Raw genomic sequence first — 19,822 nt, forward strand, 5'->3', positions numbered from 1 at the left:
GACTTTAAATGGGATTTTTTTAAACTTTCATTTTGATAGTTCAGTATTGGTATATAGAAACACAACAGATTTCTGTATATTAATCCTGTATCCTGCAACTTTGCTGAATGCATTTCTTAGTTATAATAGTTTTTTGGTGGAGACATGTTTCTTGATACAGTACGATGTCATCTGCAAATAGTGACAGTTGTACTTCTTACTTCCCACTTTGGATGCCTTTTATTTCCTTTTGTTGTCTGATTGCTGTGGCGAAGATTTCCAATCTATGTTGAATAGAAGTGGTGAGAGTGGTCATCCTTGTTTTGTTCCTGAATTTAGCACAAAGGTTTTCAGCTTTTCACTGTTGAATATTATGTTGCCTGTGGGCTTGTTGTAAATGGCTTTATTATGTTGAGATATGTTCCCTCTATGCCCACTTTGGTGAGACTTTTTATTGTGAATGGTGTTGAATTATCACCCCGTTTATATATAAGATCCAGAAATGTTTGAAATTATGTGTGGCAGAATAAAAATATCAACAATGTGATGGTAGCAATCTTAATCATGAGCAAAATAGACCAAATTGTGACTTTTTTTGCTAATATTTGCATTTTCTTTTAAATATTTTTTAATTTAAAAATTTTTTGAATTAATTTTAAAATTTTTTAATTAATTTTTTAAAATTTTTATTAATTTTTAAAATATTTGCATTTTCTTTCCATTTTCCAGCTCTCAAAAGTTTATGGCCCTGTGTTCACTCTGTATTTTGGCTTGAAGCCCACTATTGTGTTGCATGGATATGAAGCAGTGAAAGAAGCCCTAATTGATATGGGAGAAGAGTTTTCTGGAAGAGGCAGTTTCCCATTGGCTGAAAGAGTTAATAAGGGATATGGTATGTGTGCATGTTTCATATTCAGCATTGGCAATGGGTGTGGGGACGGTGGAGAACAGAAATTTGAAAAACTCCTCAGCAGAGTTGGTTCATCCCAGAGGCTGGCAAGTGTCAGCTCACTCCTCCTTCCCTAGGACCTCCCTCCTAGTCTCTGCTTCCCCTCCTGGTAGGAATCCTCTTCAGCAATGGAAAGAGATGGAAGGAGATCCGGCGCTTCTCCCTCATGACCCTGCGGAATTTCGGAATGGGTAAGAGGAGCATTGAGGACCGTGTTCAAGAGGAAGCCCGCTGCCTTGTGGAGGAGTTGAGAAAAACCAATGGTGGGTGATTTCTGTACTCAATCTCTGACCTTAACAGGCTGCTCACTTCTCCAGTGACGTCCTTGGAAATATTTCAGGGGCGGCCCCATTTTTCACGTGGGTAGTGGCTGTCAGTCCTCATGTGGAGGAGGAAGGATTTGACCCAGAGAAGCAAAGGAGCTTTTGTGTATTTATGCTTGTTGTGTGTGTGTGTAGGCCCAGAATGGTGCATACAGTGTGGATTAAAAGTCATTTAATGCTATTCTGTCCTGAACTCTTGTTTTCAAATCATTAGGTCATAAAGGTAGACAGTTTTGAGTCTTAGTTTTTTGACGTTAGAGAACAGTGTTTTTCCCATAGTGTAAATGTGGGTTATCTATTCCAGAACATTTCACCAAGGAGTACTTGTCAGGTGGACATGGTAGAAGTGACCTCATACACCCTGATAAAGCATGAAACAAATGATATGTGCTTTTTAATTGGCCTATATTTGTATGCTCAGCCTCACTCACATATCTGAAGGTTTCTTCCAAGACCCTTTGCTTGATGTTCTGGCTCATAATGATACTTTTCTATGATTTTAATTGCTTTGGCATCCCTTAGTGCAGACCTCATTAGCTGTGATTTCCTTGTAAACAACTGCTTTTAAATTACCAGCTTAAGTTATTTAATGTTGCTCCCTACTTAAGTATTGTTTTATATATTTTAAGAAATAGATGCTATAGCATAATCCTCAACATTCCCCAAATACCAGGTTATAAAATGATTTATTCAAACAGATTTCAGCTTTTATGAATAATTCATTGCCCTGCCTTCCCTAGTAGTGGCTTCTGTTTTCAGCTTTCTTTGTATTCCTCTCCTCCTTTATTAATGTAATAATCATGTTTTTAATTTTCTCTGTTATGATACTTTGACATCTTGGGGGCCTTACAGACCCAGGGAACAACTGCCTCTCCCAGGATTAGCTAATTCTGAGAGCAAACATCTTGTCTGTGAGCATGCCTTTGATTTTCAAACTAACCTATCCAATGTCCATATCCCCTAGCCACCTCCTTTATTAAACTTTCACACACCAAGCCAATATTCTCCCTGCCCTAAATCAACCCAAGGCCAGTTACTGGAAAACTGGAGACCACGCCTATAGTCTAGAGCCCTCTGAAATTACCCAAACTATCTAATCATCAACTTAGTCAGCATGCATACCCTGCATTGCTCATTTCTTCAATGAAAACCCCAGTAAAGGCTCTGGCGCATGCTTTCCCCTTGACCCTTCTGCCTCCTGACTGACCTTGGTGCTCCCCCTTGTGGCCCTGTGTGGTGTACCCCCTCTTCTTGGGATGTGTAAGTAACAAACTGTCTTTTTGATGGCTATCATCTGCTGATCTGTTGTCCTCACCATCTGAATAAAAATAAAACCCCACATACATTTTAAAACAACTGGATTTTAAGTTAGAACTTTTTGGTAATTTTTTTACCACCTACTGCCAGCTATACTGACTTGTGAAGTGCTTGTCACAATGAATCTTATTTTCAGTCTGAATTCCAAATTTCCCTGCTCTGTAATTCTCTTTTTCAAATGAAGTAGAAGGAAAGATTAAAAATCAGATTTTAGTTGTCAACACACAGAAAGAAATCATCCACTGCCTTCTAAAAGAAGTTTTTTTTCTGAAAGCTTAGTGCCCTGGCATGTTTCAGCTGAAAAGGAGCAGTTGTTTAACAGGTTTCCTATTACTTAATTCCCTATCATTTCTTCAGAACACCTTGATTCAAGTCACCCTTAATTACATCTGTGATGTGGATTTGGGCATATAAATTTTATTGATTGTTTGATTACAGCAACTTCATTTAAATATTGACCCCTAAAAAAGAAAACTACTTTTCTTCTGCTCTATCTGTACAGTGATGGAATTGATCTAAATTCGAATTTAAAATTTTATAATAGCATGGTATTCTGTTGATGGGCATATATAGCAATATCCCAGAATTCCACAAGAGAGCAGGTTCTGTCAAATAAGTTAAATGTGAGGCCTGGTTGGGAGTAAGGACACTATTTCTTAGAGCAGGATGTTCCCCCCTCCCCCACCATATTACAATAGAGAGACGAAGGGACTCTGTTTATCAGTTTAACCTTTCTTGTTTGCCCTATCTGTGATTTAAGTTTGAAATGAAGAAATCTTACTTTCTTTTATTTTAGGAAAACAAATCTATCTTATAATTTGTGTTCATTTGTGTTAGTTTTTCTTTTCATGCAACATGGATGGCTTTTGCTTTTTTCTATTGTTCCATCAAATACCTGAATTTTTCCATAATCTTTCTATCTTTAATCTGTTCCTTCACTGATTATACAAGCTGTTCCTTCAACTATTCATTATGTATAAAAGTTTTCTGGGTCCCTAACTATTTTTCCTTCCTACATCAATGCTTGATTGGTTATAAGCTTACTAGGCAGATGTGATTCTACATTGATAAATAGCCTGAATTATTAAGTGTTTTAAAAACCAGCCTTTAATTTTTTTTCCTTTTTTTTTTTCTGCTTTTCAAAATACCCAGCACCTTGGGTCAAGGCAATGATATAACTCTGGAGTATTTGGAAAATTTATTATTAATTGTTATTAAACAAACTGGGATGGAATGGTCAGTTCATGTTTAAGGGAAAAGTGGTGTGTTGACTTTAAGCATGCTTAAAGTTTTGCTGATAAGGGAATTTCTAGGTAGATACTGCTTTAGATATTCTAAAATTACTTGTTAACCACAACAAAGTTTTATATGTATATTTTAATGATGTTTTATAAATATTTCCAATTCTTTAGCGTCACCCTGTGATCCCACTTTCATCCTGGGCTGTGCTCCCTGCAACGTGATCTGCTCCATTATTTTCCAGAACCGTTTTGATTATACAGATCACGATTTTCTTAGTTTGCTGGAAAAATTTAATGAAAACCTCAGGATTATGAGCTCCCCATGGATCCAGGTAAGGTCAAGATCTTCTCTTCCTGAAAAGTCATTTATGCTCTTCTGACAGGTTCAGAATTACATATGGACCAGGCTGTGAAATGAATGCTTGAAAACTGAACATTTTGGATATTACAGTGTGGTAACTCTGGGACTTAGTTTCTCCCCTCTCTTTGTTTTGTTTTTTGCTTACCCTATGGGTTTTTTTTGAGGAGGAGGTCCCCCCCCCCATTACAGGCTATAGGTCTTTGTTTATTTAGTGACTTTTCTAAACTATTTTTGCAAAGTCTTTTGTGTGTGTGTGTGTGTGTGTGTGTGTGTGGTCTCTGAAATCTCTGTTCCTTTAACTTATGTTCAGCTAGTGTTTGGATAGAGATGTCCTTGAATGTGAGGAGCCAAAAAAAGAGGTGAAGAGAAAGGGGTAGAGGTAGAAGGAGGAAAAGAAAGAGAAAGAGGGGAAAAGAGGAAAGAAGGAAGGATGGAAGGAGGGATGGAAATAACTCTTCCAGATTGCCTCTGTGTTGCTGGGCACTCATTCAGCCCTTAGCCAGGCCATTTTTAACTCTGTCTTGTTCTTCACTTGTTGCTTGCGCTAAGCCTAGAGATCAGCAGTGAAAGCATAGTGTCTCTCAGGTCTTTTTTAGCCTGTGTCCCGCCCTGGGCATGTGTGTAGCTTTCTGAGTTCCTCAGTATACATGAGTGCTTTTGAATGTTCTAATTTCCCAGAGGGACTCCCCCCGCCAGCTTTTCTTCCCGAGGTCGGGTGCTCTGTTGTATGCCTTAACTGTAATCTTTTGCCCCAGGTGGCTGTGGGTTGTTCATTCATCTTGCAGGGTTTTTGAGACATACCTGCTGCTTTTCCACCCTGTGTTCTAAGTTAGATGACACAAAGACAGATGCCTGTGTCAGTTCTTTGGCCCCAGAGAGGTCAGGACACAGAAACACAATTCTTTGTGAGTGAGGTCTGCTCTGGTCCCTCCAGAACTAGGAACCAGGGTCCCACATTGGCAGAAGCTTCCCTTGTGAAGACCACTGCCAAACTGAGGAGGGAGGTGGAACAAGGGGGAAAAAAGCCACAAATCTTTCCCACCATTTTTAAGTTACCTTTTTTCTTGATTCAGCATTCACGTGATTGCTCCAAACCTTTGAATTCAAGAGTTCTGAGAAATTGATTCTGACAGTTTTTGCTTGATTTTCCAACATTCTGTGTAGGGCTGGGCCTTTGGAGCTATCTGTTACACTGTTTTTGCTGATGTTAATCTGTGAATATTTGAACACCATAGTCCTGCCCAGAGCTAGCATCACAGAGTGAACATCTGGGAAAGATAGCTGAGCCGTTATTTTACAGACAAGAAAAGAAATACCTGAATTCAAGCCTATTGGGTTCCGGGCCAGTGTTTTTTCCACTACCCCCTAAAACGCAGTTTCCATAACTGCCCCAAAGCATGGCCATAGCACCCAGTGAACCCCCAGGTCCTTGCTGAAAGGTCTCCATTGCTCACAAGTCTTGTCCTCCAGTCACATTTACTTACCTCTTCATCACTTTAACTTAGCAGAAATATCCTAATTAAGAAAGGAAGAGACTATCTCTCAAGGAGGGAGAATGTTTGTGAACAGATGCTGCCAGGGAACGCTGACTAGGGCAAGGGTGTGTCATGTGTCAGTTTGGGATCCGAGCTGACAAAGTATTGGGGTTAAGATGACAGAATGGTTTTCTGGTGTATGAACCATGAACAAACACCACGATTTTTCCCTGTGCTGAGCTTGTGTGTCCTGTACTCTGCCTAAATAAAACCACATGATCTTAGAAAAGTCACTTGCCTGCTCTGGTGCACATGTACTTTATCCGTAAAATGCTGAGTCGGGTTTCCTGCCAGTTTTGCATCCTGCTGAATTAGAAGAGTGATTCTGTTTCTGGGGCTGCCTTATAGTAGAACCAGCAGGGAGTGGCTTTGTGATCTATGTCAGCTTACCCACACTTCCTTAACCTCTTGTCTTCATATGTAAACTGTGAGTCCTAGTAATTCATCTCATTCTATAGGTTGTAACAAAAAACTAAGTTAAAAAATGAAAGAATTGCTGTAAAGATGCTTTAATACTATAAGGTTGATGTATGAGTATAGAAAATTACTATCAATTTTCATCAACTGGTCAGAATTTTCTCCCTTAAATATCTCTACCAGCAGAGAGAATTACTTTATATGTACAATATAAAATGCTCCCCCTGAAGACAGAGACCATTTTGTATTCATCTCTGTTTTTAACCAAGGCTTTGCATATGGTATATGTCTCCAATATATGTTTTTAGTTAATAAACAATGTATTTTTTAATCTTTAAGGTCTGCAACAATTTCCCTGCTCTCATTGACTATCTCCCAGGCAGTCATAACAAAATACTTAAAAATTTTGCTTATTTAGAAAGCTATGTTTTGGAGAAAATAAAAGAACACCAAGTATCCCTGGACATTAACAACCCTCGGGACTTCATTGACTGTTTTCTGATCAAAATGGAACAGGTAAAATGTTAATGACGGATTGGTTATCTGTTTGCCTGAATTGTTTGGTTCATTGACTAGTTCTGTACTTACTTGGGATGTTTAAATGGTTTGACAAGAAATGCTTGACGAGCACTTTGGGTACTTGTGTGTGCATGGATCTGGACTGAACATCATGAGAGATTTAAAATTGTACTGTTAAATAACTAGAATATATTGACTTTGTTTGTTAGGTACTAATAGGCTACCTGAGGAGAAAGGAATGTATATCCCAGGTGAAATGGAAATACAAACAAGCGAGACATACAAAATGTTGAGCCATAGAAGGAAGGTGGATGTGATCATTTCACACAGCATGTGGGAGGGTGAGAAGGAAGAGTTTAACCTGGGTGGGCTTCCTCTTTGTCCTAAGGTTTGATGTAGATCTTCAAATATTTGCAGTAAGTCATAGGGGAGGGAATTTCAGATTGGTAGAAGGATACAGTGAGAGGTTCAGAGGTGTGTTGTGGTAAGGAAATTAGATGGCTAGAAGAGAGAAGCCTGAACTGAATGTCATCAAAAATACATTTGGACAGAAGCAGAGGTGGAGGTTGGTGTCTGTCCAGTAACTGTAAACCTGAGTTTTGGCATGAAAAATTTTGATTTGATCAGGCAGAGATGTGTGAGCCAAAACAAGAGTAGAATGCAAATAACTACTGGGGAAAATTATCCTGAAAGTTCTATGAGATGAACTGTATCATAAGAATGGAGCTCAAGGACCAGCTGTGAGATTTTTCTTTTTTTTGAACTTTGGTTTGATGAAAGTTTAGACCATGGAAATACAGAAGATTCTGAAATAAAATCAAGCTGCCCATCTTGTCATATTATCAGAGATCAATAAAGATTGGTTTTAGTTGGCGGAGAGGATGAGAGCCAAATTGTAGGGATTGTATGGGAAATTTCAATAATATGACCAAATACCTTATTTGAGAAGTTCAACCAAGGAGAGAAACATTCAGATAGTAAATCTGAATAGTGAATTTGAATAGTAGTAGGGTCAGGTTGGAAACTATGATAAGAGGAATGTAGATGACATCAAAACCCTTGTATGGGTGCAGAGAACTTCTGAACTGAGGAAAGGCAGAACACACTGTAAAGAGCTAATTCTAGAGAAGGAAATTCCTTTATCTGAGGCCACCATTATTTTATTCAACCAGTTTGTAGCATTGGGCAGAAATGAGAAATCAGTTAGTATACTAAAACGTCAAGGAGTCACAGACGCTGATGAAGGTTGCTTTGAAAGAATTGTCTATGGATTTGAACTGGACTGCTCAAATCACGTGTCCCAGGTGGAACAAAGTAAAGCAGATGGTATGGTTTGAAGAAACTGGAGGAAGGAAGAAGCAAATTATTGCTATTCTCTGCTTTCTCTCTTGCTGGGGCAAATATTTTTATCTTTCTGGGGTCCAGTTGACTTGAGAATCTGATTAAAAATATGGTTACCTTCTCAGAAGAACACGTCTATATGAGTTCTTGATATTCTGCACATATTTTGAGGGGTTTCCTTAATGCTATGAAACTTCTCCACTAATCCTGGGCTAAGGAGGTGTTAAAGTCTGCTATGTCAGTAATTTCAATTAGCCTGCTTCCTCAGTGCTATGTTTAAAAACCACATTATTTCTCTGGATTTCACTATGGTATTTAGAGTATAACATTATTTTTTGATAAATCCTTATTGAGTATAATTCACATACCATACCCTTCACACAGTTTAAGTACAATTCAGTAGTTTCATATTTCCACAGAGTTGTGCTGTCACCACCACCACAATCAATTTCTGAATATTTTTATAACCTTGAAAAGAAAACTTTTATACTTTAGGAGTCACCCCCATTGCTCCCCATCCTTCCTTGCTCTAGGCATGACTAATCTACTTTCTGTCTCTATAGAGTAGCTATTCTGGACATTTCATATTAATGGAATTATATGATATGTGGCTTTCTCTGTATAGCTTCTTTCACTTAATGTTTTCAGAGTTCATTGATGATGTGCAATATATCAGTATTTCATTCCTTTGAATCATTGGATGATATTTCATTGTGGATATACCATATTTTATATGTTTTTGTTGGTTGATGGACATTTTGGTTGTTTCTGTTTTTTGGCTATTAGGAATAACGCTTCTGTGGACGTCTGTATACAAATTTTTGTTTATATGTTTTAATTTCTCTTGGATATATACCTGGTGGTAGACTTGTCAGGTCTTTGACAACTTTATATTTAACCTTTGGAGGATCAAAGACTAAAGTGTAAGAGCTGAAACTAAAACTCTTAGGAGAAAACTTGTGCATAAAATTGCACCATTTTATATTCTCACCAGCATTGTATGAAGGTTACAATTTCTCTACATCTTTGACAATGCTTTTTAATATCTGTCTTTTTGATTCCAGCCATCCTAGTAGGTGTGAAGTGGTCTTTCCTTGTGGCTTTGATTTGCATTTCCTTGATGGCTAGTGAGCATCTTTAATGAGCTTGTTGGCCAGTTATATATCTCTTTGAAAAAATGTCTATTTCAATTCTTAGCCCATTTTTTAATTTGGCTATTATTATTAAGTTGTTAAGTTGTAAGAATTCTTAAATATTAGAGGTACAGGTCCTTTATCAGATATATAATTTGCAGATATTTTCTTCTATTTTGTAGATTGTCTTTTTACCGTCTTGATAACGTTTTGATATTCAAAAGTTTTAAATTTTGTGAAATCCAATTTATTAACTTTTTCTCTGGTTGCTTGTGCTTTGGTGTCATTTCTTAAGAAACTATCTAATGTAAGGACATGAAGATTCTCCCCAGTTTTTCTTCTAACAATCTTACAGCTTTAGCTCTTATTTAGGTCTGTGATCCACTTTAAATCAGATTTTGATGATAGTGTGAGGTATGGGTCCAGCTTCTTTTTTTTTTTCTTTTTTGCATATGTATATCCAATTGTCCCAGCACCATTTGTTGAAAAGACTATTCTTTTCACATAGAATGGTCTTGGCAACTTTGTAGAAAATTAATTGACTGTAAGTATGAGACTCTCAATTCTGTTTCATTGGTCTGTATATCTCACTTTATGTCAGTACCACACAGTCTTGATTACTGTAGCTTTATTATAAGTTTTGATATTGGAAAGTGTGAGTACTCCAGTTTTGTTGTTCTTTAGCAAGATTGTTTTGTCTATTGGTCACTTAAATTTCCATATGAATTTTAGGATAGGCTAATAAATTTCTGCAAAGAAGCTAGCGGTGATTTCGATAGGGATCATGTTGAAACTGTAGGCATTGGAAGTAATGCCATCTTAACAATACTAGGTCTTTCATAGATGAACATGGGATGTATCTTCACTTATTTAGGTCTTCTTTAATTTCTTTTAGCAATGTTTTCTATGGGCTAACTTTTTTTGATAGCCTAAGTGTACACAGCCATTTGATTCTTCAGATTCATTTGAACAGATGGAAATACTAGTAATGGTTTATAGGTACTCTACTCTGCTTCTGGCCTTAGAGTAATTTTGAGTTGACAAGTTTAGCAAATTGAATGAAGTTGTTGTTACCAGTGTGGATGGTTACTTTTGTCTACCGAGTACCACTGTAGGTAGGATTAAGTCTGTCTTAATGGAATTGATGACACAATATTATACATGGCACAGGTCCCTTGGGGATTCAAAGAGCCTTATTAATGCTGGTCTAGAGGACTGATAGGGAGAAATCATTTTTTGTATATTAATGACATCCATAGTTAATATTTCAAATTATCCTATTGTTATTATCAATTTTGTGTCACAATATCCTTCATCTTAAAGCAACCTTAGTTGTCCTCATGAAGTGCTTTTATTCTCCCAATTTCCAATTTATGAGAGCTCTGTTCAGTCACTTCCGGTTCTCAGCATCTGCATTACCTCATCTCTCTCCTTCATCCTCCATGGGCATTTAATGCCCAAATTCTTTGTCTTCATGTTTGTAACATTTCTTCTGTGTATATATTCCTGTTAATTCCTGCACTTGTTTCCTGGACCAGATTGCCTGTTGCCTCACATCTGGAATACAGTAGTGGCTGACCCCATTTTGTCTTTGTGAATCCATTCTCTTTCTCTGTAATGTATTCTAGGATGTGCTGCTATGGTAGCTTTTGCACATTTTCAGCTTCATAATGAGTCTTTAGGCAATATAGAATCCACATAAAGTCTTCAGCAATAGAAGAGAATTGCAATCTCTTGATCCTGGCTTGTAGCATTTTTCAAGATACAGCTCTGATTTGCCTAAATTAATATTGTGTTTGCCTACTAGTAAGAAAGAAAAACAATTAATAAAGGTTTAAAGAAATAATGGAGTTTATCTTACATACAGAGAGTCTCCTGTTGGGCATTCGGCCGTCCAGGGCTAGTATGGTAGCCCCAGAGAATCATGGACTTGGGTGGCTTCCGTTTTTCTTAAGCATACTTAGTACACAGGTTTCATCTTCATGTTCAGATACTCATGTTCCAAGATGATGTCTACACCACCTCCATCTTCATATCTGTGTTTTGAGTAAGAAGAAAAATAAGAAAATGGCATCAGTAGGCCATTGTTAAGAAGTATGTTGGTTGGCCAATATAGCTGCAGAAGAGGCTGGGAATGGGATTTTTAGGCAAGCAAGGTGTGAGAGTAGGAAATGAAGATTTAGTCAATCCAAACACTTTGCCATACCATATGGTATTCTTGTTGTTTTAATACTGAACACAGTGTCCGAGTTTCTTTAATTTTATAACAATGTGAGTTTTTTGGATTCATTGTAATTGTATATGCTGGTAAACTATCAAATAATTACATCAAAAAATTCTTAGGAAAAGCACAATCAACAGACGGAGTTTACTTTTGAAAACTTGATAGCCACTGTGTCTAATTTGTTTGGAGCTGGGACAGAGACAACAAGCACCACCCTAAGATATGCTCTCCTGCTCCTGCTGAAGCACCGAAAAGTCACAGGTATGACCAACATGGTGGGCAGGGTGAATTTCAGAGAAGGTATTGGGTCCGTCATCTTACTTCTCTTCATGAAGCTTTACTGTGGAGATTTCTGTGTTACCAGCTATAAGTTGTCCAAATATAAAAAAGGATAAAAGTGAGACAAAGTGGTACAATAGGGGAGGATGATTGAGAGAAGTGAATATAGTGTGAACAGTAGTAACAGCAATAAAGCTATGGATTTCATCAGTGAAAAATTCTGGGTAAGTGACTGGATTTCATGGACAGGGATTTGCAGCAAGCACAGCCAGCATAAATTGGCCTTGAACTGAATATTAATTTTCTTAAGAAGAGGCCACTTTGAATGGTAGGTATGGTTTTGCAGCGATCTTTCCTTATTCTGAATATGCAGTGTTCTAATGCTAGGGTAGGGAATAATGGGGACTATATTTGTTGAGGTATAGCAGAAATTCTAGAAATTCGGTGTGAAAGCCTGAGAAAATTTAATTGCTTCTTACACCGATAACTTTACAAATACAGAGCCACATGCCAGTCTGGGGGATGCTCCACAGTGAGTCACTACAAACTAGCCCAGGCATAGCTTAAAGCTGCTGATATCCATCTAGGGGCAGTCCCAGCAGTGACCTCAAACATGTGAGTAAGGGCCTTGGATGAGGGCTGCCACACGTAGCTGGGGACATGGCTTCAGGTCTGCGGAGGTGCTCCATAAGTGCGATGCTCATTCTCTGTCCGGAGGGCAGCTGGGGTTGTGGGCTCCTCTGCTGTCTTAGGGCTTTTTGGGTTTGTAGGTGCTGCTGCTGTGCGTGGGGGGGTCCAGAGTTGCAGTTGCCTCCACAACTGGAGGGACAGGGTCACAAGTGCTGCTTCCACTGCTGCTCAGTTGCCTGTAGCTGTGGACACGTGCTGCTCTGACCAGGTGGTCAGAGTTGTGTGCAGTGCCTCCCCTGCTACTGCTGGGTTCTCTGGAGTTGCAGGCTCAGCTGCCGTGGCTGGGTGCCACAATCTCAGGCACTGCCTCGTCTGTTCTCCCAGTTCTGCTTCTGGATGTTCCAGTCCACCCACCTTTAAATGAACAGTTGTGTGGAATTCTGTGGCATCCTAGTGTGTTGGGCAGAGTTACCTTTGTTGAGTTATGGATGTTTTACTGGTAGATTGAAGGTGAGAAACAAAGGGAGCATCTCATACTGTTGTGATTATAACATCACTTCCCTCATTGTTGAGTATGATGTTAGCTCTAGGCTTGTCATATGTGGCCTTTATTTTGTTGAGGTACATTCCTTCTATAATTAATCTGTTGGGAGTTTTTATCGTGAAATGATCTTAAGCTTTGTCAAATGCTTTTTCTGCATCTATTGAGATGATCATATGATTTTTATGCTTCATTCTATTAATGTGGTATATCATATTGTTTTGCATATTTTGAATCACACATGTATCTCAAGGATAAATTCAACTTAATCATGGTGTCTGGTCCTTTTAATGTGCTGTTGTATTCAGTTTGCTAGTATCTTGTAGGGAATTTCTGCATCTGTGTTAATCAGGAATATTGGCCTGTAATTTTCTTTTCTTGTACTTGTGTCACAATTCAAAAGGAATTTTTTTATTCCAGAAGTCTGAGTCCAGAAAAATGGTGTTTACCATAATAATTTCCTTTCAGGTTAATAGTTTTAACTTTTATAAACAACTTTTTAAAAAATAATTTTAAATTATCTTTAAGCAGGTTCTGGTTATGAATAGCAGATTGGTTATGGAAATTATGTTTGTCTGAGTCATAATCCCATTGAAATGATAAATTAATTGCAGATGAGAATTACTCCTGTTTAAGTTGCAGAAAAAGAATCAGTAGATCTCATGTAGGAGAATGGAGGTTTCAGAGAGGGTGCTGTGCAAAAGGCTTAGAAAACTATTTCAAAATGGATTAGATGGATAAAACAGATGTGAGAGGAAACACCAAGAACAAAAGAGAAATGATAAATTGAGGCTTTCCAGTAATCAGAAAATTATTACTAGGAGTTTGAAACATCTGGCTGAGCATTTTCAATAATTCTAAACTGGCACCTAAAAATTAGGAATTGAAATAGGTGCTTGTAAGACCAGGAATGTAGAAAAGGGTAAACATAATCAGTTGTCTTACTTTACATAGTCATAATGATATAAACAATGAATAGTGATACAATAAAAAATTGTGATATAAATATACTGGAGAAAATTGAGTGAGGGGAAGTTTTGTGTGTGTGTGTGTGTGTGTGTGTGTATTTTGTATGGGGTAGTGGTTGAGATATTAGCCTTCGGGTCACCTACCATAAAGTCACACTTTGTCTAAAAATGGATAAATCAAGAAATATAAATAGTCATTGTTTAGAAATATGAGATAAATTTCAGAAGAAACTGCTAGAATGTTTCAAAGTGGTCACCTTTGGGGAGTGTGAGGATTAGAGAAGATAGAATTGCAACTTGTAAATAAATCCACACACAACACACATACAGTCACACAAACCATACATAGGTATACATCAGTTACAGAATTTGATTTTTAAAGCATCATATATTATTTGATCTGTAATTAATACTTGTTCCCTGTTTTTCTTTCTGTGAGGACAGTAATTTCTTGAGTTAATGTACTATTTATATATGAAGTATTTCATCCTTTCTACTTGTATTAATGATTCTGTATGCTAATATAGAGGTGTGCACAGACTTATCTCAAAGCATAGCTTGTATGAGTCATTTGTACCTATATTATGACAGTTCACTCAATGTCTAGGTGCATTTTTGAAATATAACTAATGTTTACAATGATATTGGGACAACTTCATAATGCCTCATGTATTTCTGAATTGGTATGCAAATGTGGGAGGCACATTTTTCTTTTTCCATCAGTCTTTCTTGTCTCTTATCAGCTAAGGTCCAGGAAGAGATTGACCGTGTGATTGGCCGACACCGGAGCCCCTGCATGCAGGACAGGAGCCGCATGCCCTACACAGATGCTGTGGTGCACGAGATCCAGAGATACATCGACCTCATCCCCACCAACCTGCCCCATGCGGTGACCCATGACATTAAATTCAGAAACTACCTCATCCCCAAGGTAAGATTGATTTCTCCTGTAGTGACCTCAGCACTCTTGAAGCTCCCATATCCATGTGTGGTTTCAATCCTCTACCAATGCAAGATGAGAGAGAACTGCAAAAATCATACATGTGGTAGCTTGATAGATTTTGTATTGTTTCCAGTTTGTGGCTATAAATCTTTATGACAGATCTTGATATCTGGCTAAGTCTTCCAAATTTTTTTTTTAAATATTATTTTGACTACTCTTACCTGTTTGTGTTTCCAGATAAGATTTTTAGTATCCATTTGTCAGTTACTCAAAACACTCAGCTATGAGTTTTATCAGGATGATATTAAATCAATTTGGAAAGAATTGACATCTTGACATGTTACATCTTTCAATTCATGGATGTGGTATAGTGTTCCAATTTATTTGGACATTCTTTACTTTTTTTTAATACTGTTTTGTTTTCAGTGCACTGACTACACATCTGTTATTTTTTTCCCAGATAAATATTTTTGATGTCATTATACATTACATAATTTTTTTTACATTGCATAATTTTTAAAATGCCTTTTCTACTTTTTTCTTATATGGAAATATTGGCTTTATTATTTTGATGACTTTAGCAACCTTTCCAAAATCATTTATCATTGCTAATAATTTGTGAATTTATTTGTAATTTCTGTGTATGCAGTTCTGCTCTATGGTTTAATATTTGTTTTATTTCATATCTTCTGATTCTTACGACTTTAATTTTTTTTATTTCATTATCACACTGGCTGGATTTCCAGGATAATGCTGAACAGAAGTGATCCTAGTGCCCTTTGTGTCATTTATGATATCCAGGAAGAGATGAGGGTTAAGTATCTCATCATTGAGAATGGTGTTTTATGTATATTTTTGTAAACATTAAAAAAAAGATTAGGGAAGTATTTCCTCAACTCTTATTTTTGTGTGATTTGAGGGGATAAGCTTTATTTTTTTAGAGCAGTTTTAGGTTCACAACAATATTGAGCTGAAGATAGAGAGATTACCCCATATCCCCCCTGCCTCCACACATGCACAGTCTCCGCCATTATCAGCATCATCTACCAGAATGGTGCATTTGTTAAAATTGATGCACCTATACTGATAAATCATTAGCATCCAAAGTTCATCATTTACATTAGGGTTCACACTTGGTGTTGTATATTCTGTGAGTTGGGGCAAGTGTATATCCATCATTGTTGTATCATATAGAGTACTTTCACTGCTCTAAAATTCACTGTGGTCTGACAGTTTATCCCTCCCTCCCCCAAACTCCTGGCGACCACTGGTCTTTTTACTGTCTCCATAGTTTTGCCTTTTCCAGATTATCATACAGTTGGAATACAGTAGATAGTCTCTTCAGATTGGCTTCTTTCATTTAATAATATGCAAATAAGTTTTCTCCATGTTTTTTTCATGGCTGATAGCTCATCTCTTTTTAGTGCTGAATAATATTCCATTTTCTTAATGTGTCTCAGTTTTTTAATCCATTAACCTAGTGTAGGACATCTTAGTTGTTTCCAGGTTTTCACAATTATGAATAAAGCTTCTATAAACATCCTTGTGGAGGTTTTTGTGTGGACATAAGTTTTCAGCTCATTTGGGTGAGTACCAAAGGGTGTGGTTGCTAGATCATATGGTAAGAATATACTTAGTCTTAGAAGAGACTGCCAAACTTTCTTCTAAAGTGGCTGTATCATTTTGCATTCCCAAGAGTAGTGAATGAAGAGTTCCTGTTGCTTCACATCCAGGTTAGCATTTGATGTCAGTGTTCTGGATTTTGGCCATTCTAACAGGTAATGGTATCTCATTGTTGTTTAAATTTGCATTTACTTGATGACATATGATGTGGACCATCTTTTAATATGCATATTTGCAATCTGTATATCTCCTTTTATGAGGTATCTGTTCACATCTTTTTTTCAAGTTTTAAATCATGTTGTTTATATTCTCATTGTCGAATTTTAAAAATTCTTTGTATGTTTTGGATAACAGTCCTTTATCAGATATATCTTTCACAAATATTTTCTCCCAATGTGGCTTGTCTTTTCATTATCTTGAAAATGTCTTTCTGAGAGCAGAAAATTTTAATTTTAATGAAGTCCAGCTTATCAGTTCTTTCTTTTATAAATTGTGCCTTTAGTGTTGGTTTTATATGCATCTGAAAAGTCACCGCCAAGCTCAAGGTCATTTTCTCCTATGTTATTTTCTAGGAGTTTTATAGTCTTGCATTTTACATTTAGATCTATGACCCTTTTTGAGTTAATTTTGTGAAGGATGTAATATTCATTTTTTTTTTCTTCCGCTTGTGAATGTCCAGATGTCCCAGCAATGGTCTTTGGAAAAAACTGTCTTTTCTCCATTGTATTGCCACTACTCCTTTGTCAAAGATCAGTCAGCTACATTTATGTGGGTCTATTTCTGGGCTCTATACTCTGTTCCACTGATCTGCTTGTTTATTCTTTCATCAGTACTACAGTGTTTTGATTGCAATAGCTTTAAAGTAAGTCTTGAATTTGAATAGTATGAGTTCTCCAACTTTGTTCTTCTTCAATATTGAATTGGTTATTCTGGGTCTTTTGACTATAAACTTTAGGATCAGTTTATCAATATCTACTTGCTGGGATTTTGGCTGAAGTTGCATTGAATTGGTAGAATAAGCTGGGAAGAGCTGACATTTTGATAATATTAAGTTTCTATCCATGAACATGGAATGTCTCCATTTATTTAGTTCTTTGATTTTCTTCATCAGCATCTTGTTGTCTTCTTCATATAGAGCTTGTACATAGTTTGTTAGATTTATGACTAAGTATTTCATTTTGGGGATGCTTATGTAAGTGGCATTGTGATTTTAATTTTAAATTCCAATTGTTAATTGCTGACATATGAAAATGATTCACTTTTGTGTATTAACTTTTTATCTTGTAGTCATGGGGTACTTAGTATTTTCAGAAATTTTTTTCAAATATTTTGGATTTTCTACATAGATAATGATGTCATTTGCAAACAAAGACTTCTATTTTTTTTCCCAATCTGTATACGTTTTATTATTCCTTTAGGTAAGGCTTACAGTGTGATGTTGACAAACAGTGGTGAGATGAGATATCCTTGCCTTATTCTTGATCTCAGTGGGAAAACTTTGAGTTTCTCAATAAATTTGGTTAGCTGTAGTTTTTTTGTAGATATTCTTTATCAAGTTGAGGAAGTTGCCATCTACTCCTAGTTCTTTGAGAATTTTTATCATGAATGGTTGTTCTGTTTTGTCAGATGCTTTTTTCTGCATCTGTTGATATGATCATGTTATTTTTCTTCTTTGGCTTGTTGATGTAACGGATTACATTAATTGGTTTTCAGATATTGAACTAGCCTTGTATACATGGGATAAAAATCATTTTATACATTATTGGAATAGATTTGGTAAAATTTGTTCAGGATTTTTACACGTATGTTCCTGAGAGATATTGATCTCTAGTTTTCCTTCCTTGTAATGTCTTTGGTTTGGTATTCGAGTAATGCTGGCCTTATAAAATGAGTTAGGGTCAACTGCTGCTGCTACTACCTCCTGAAAGATTGTAGTGATTTGGTACTTTTCTAATTTAAAAAAATTAAAACAAAATTTAATTTTATTGTTTTAAGAATACTTAACATTAGGTATGTCCTCAACAAATCTGTAAATGTTCAATACATTAATTTTAACTATAGGCATAGTGTTATATAGCAGATCTTGAGAATTTATCTTGTATTACTAGAACTTTATACCTATTGATTAGAAACTCCCCATATCTCCCTCTCCCCTGCTCTTTGCAATCTGTATAGTTTTTCATAAATGTGTGTACAATTTGATCAAATGGATTCTCTGCATTCATTTATATGGCATATGTTTTGTCCTCTCTGTCTCTGTGTCTGTCTCTCATATATAAGCAGCTGGATTTAGTTAGCTACATTTTATTGGGAACATTTGTATTTATATTCACAAAAGACTGATCTGCAATTATTCTTTCTCAAATTTTTAATCAGACTTCTGATATCAAGGTAATGTTGGCCTTATAAAATAAGGTGGGTTATTTTCCATTTTGTGGAGAGTTTATATATATGTATATATGTAATTGCCAGCTTTTCTCTTCTTTTTGTGTTCACTTTGTTCTGTCTTTCCTGTGCCTAATAAGTTTTGGTTAAGCTCAGATATACATAAGATAAAGAATGCAGTCTCAGATGATGTTTATCTTCTTCCAGAAGGTGTTCATCCTTCCTCCACTATGTAGGAAGAATTATTTAACACCTCCTGTTTCAGAATTGGATATTAATGCAGTCAGAAATTGACTATAGATACTAGTGTACCTTTCCAAGTTTCTTCCTTCTATGGAATCTAGAAACTCATTTTGTCAGCAGCTTTTTAATGCTTTCTAACACTTGGTTTCTGTTTTTATTCAGACTTTCTAGTTGGTATCCTACAGACTACTCCCATCTAAAGCCTGCACATATTACTATTATATAAAAAATATGATAACTAAAAATTCACTTTAAGGGGAAAAGGGTTATGAGTTTAAGGTTGAAACCACTACTTCTATCTTCTGAGGAAGAGATAATTCTGAATATCTGTGTTGTCCCATATGGTAGAAGGTAGAGTAATGGTTTTTGGTATGTGTGGAGTCTAATGGTTTTGACCAATGTGTGAAATTATGTATGTACCACCACAACCAAGGTATAAAATACTTCCATCATCTCAAAAAGTTCCCTTATTCTCCTTTTGCAACTAGTCCACTTCCCCCCATTGTGGCCCTTGGTAATCACTGATCTGTTTTTGGTCCTGCAGTTTTGCCTTTTCAAGAATATTTCAATATAATGGAATGTGACATAAATGAAATAACTTGTAATCAGTATATACGTGTATCTCTTTTTTATGTGGCAGAATATGTTTGAGATGCATTTCTGTTATTGCATGTATCATTAGTTTGTTTTATACAATGAGTAATCCATCATATGGAGTACTACAGATTGTTTATTCATTCACTAATTGATGTATATTTGGATTGTTTCCAGTTTGGGGATATTTAAATAAAAGTGCTGTGAACATTTGCATGCAGGTTTTTGTGTGGATATAAATTTTTATTTCTTTTGAGTAAATACCGAGGATAGGGCT

At 36.5% G+C, this 19,822-nt stretch overlaps 1 protein-coding gene across 2 annotated transcripts in view; it reads left to right on the top strand.

Moving 5' to 3' along the window:
- Positions 1-19,822, top strand: part of LOC105084249 (cytochrome P450 2C18) — a 35,765-nt gene that overhangs the window by 5,920 nt on the left and 10,023 nt on the right. For both annotated transcript variants that reach the window (XM_031461414.2, XM_010974311.3), the window contains exons 2-7: positions 709-871; positions 1,042-1,191; positions 3,981-4,141; positions 6,462-6,638; positions 11,459-11,600; positions 14,501-14,688. In XM_031461414.2, the coding sequence (XP_031317274.1) occupies positions 709-871; positions 1,042-1,191; positions 3,981-4,141; positions 6,462-6,638; positions 11,459-11,600; positions 14,501-14,688 (981 nt within the window). The remainder of the gene's footprint in view (positions 1-708; positions 872-1,041; positions 1,192-3,980; positions 4,142-6,461; positions 6,639-11,458; positions 11,601-14,500; positions 14,689-19,822) is intronic.

Source organism: Camelus dromedarius, chromosome 8 (genome assembly GCF_036321535.1).
Source record: "Camelus dromedarius isolate mCamDro1 chromosome 8, mCamDro1.pat, whole genome shotgun sequence".
Classification (NCBI taxonomy): Eukaryota; Metazoa; Chordata; class Mammalia; order Artiodactyla; family Camelidae; genus Camelus; species Camelus dromedarius.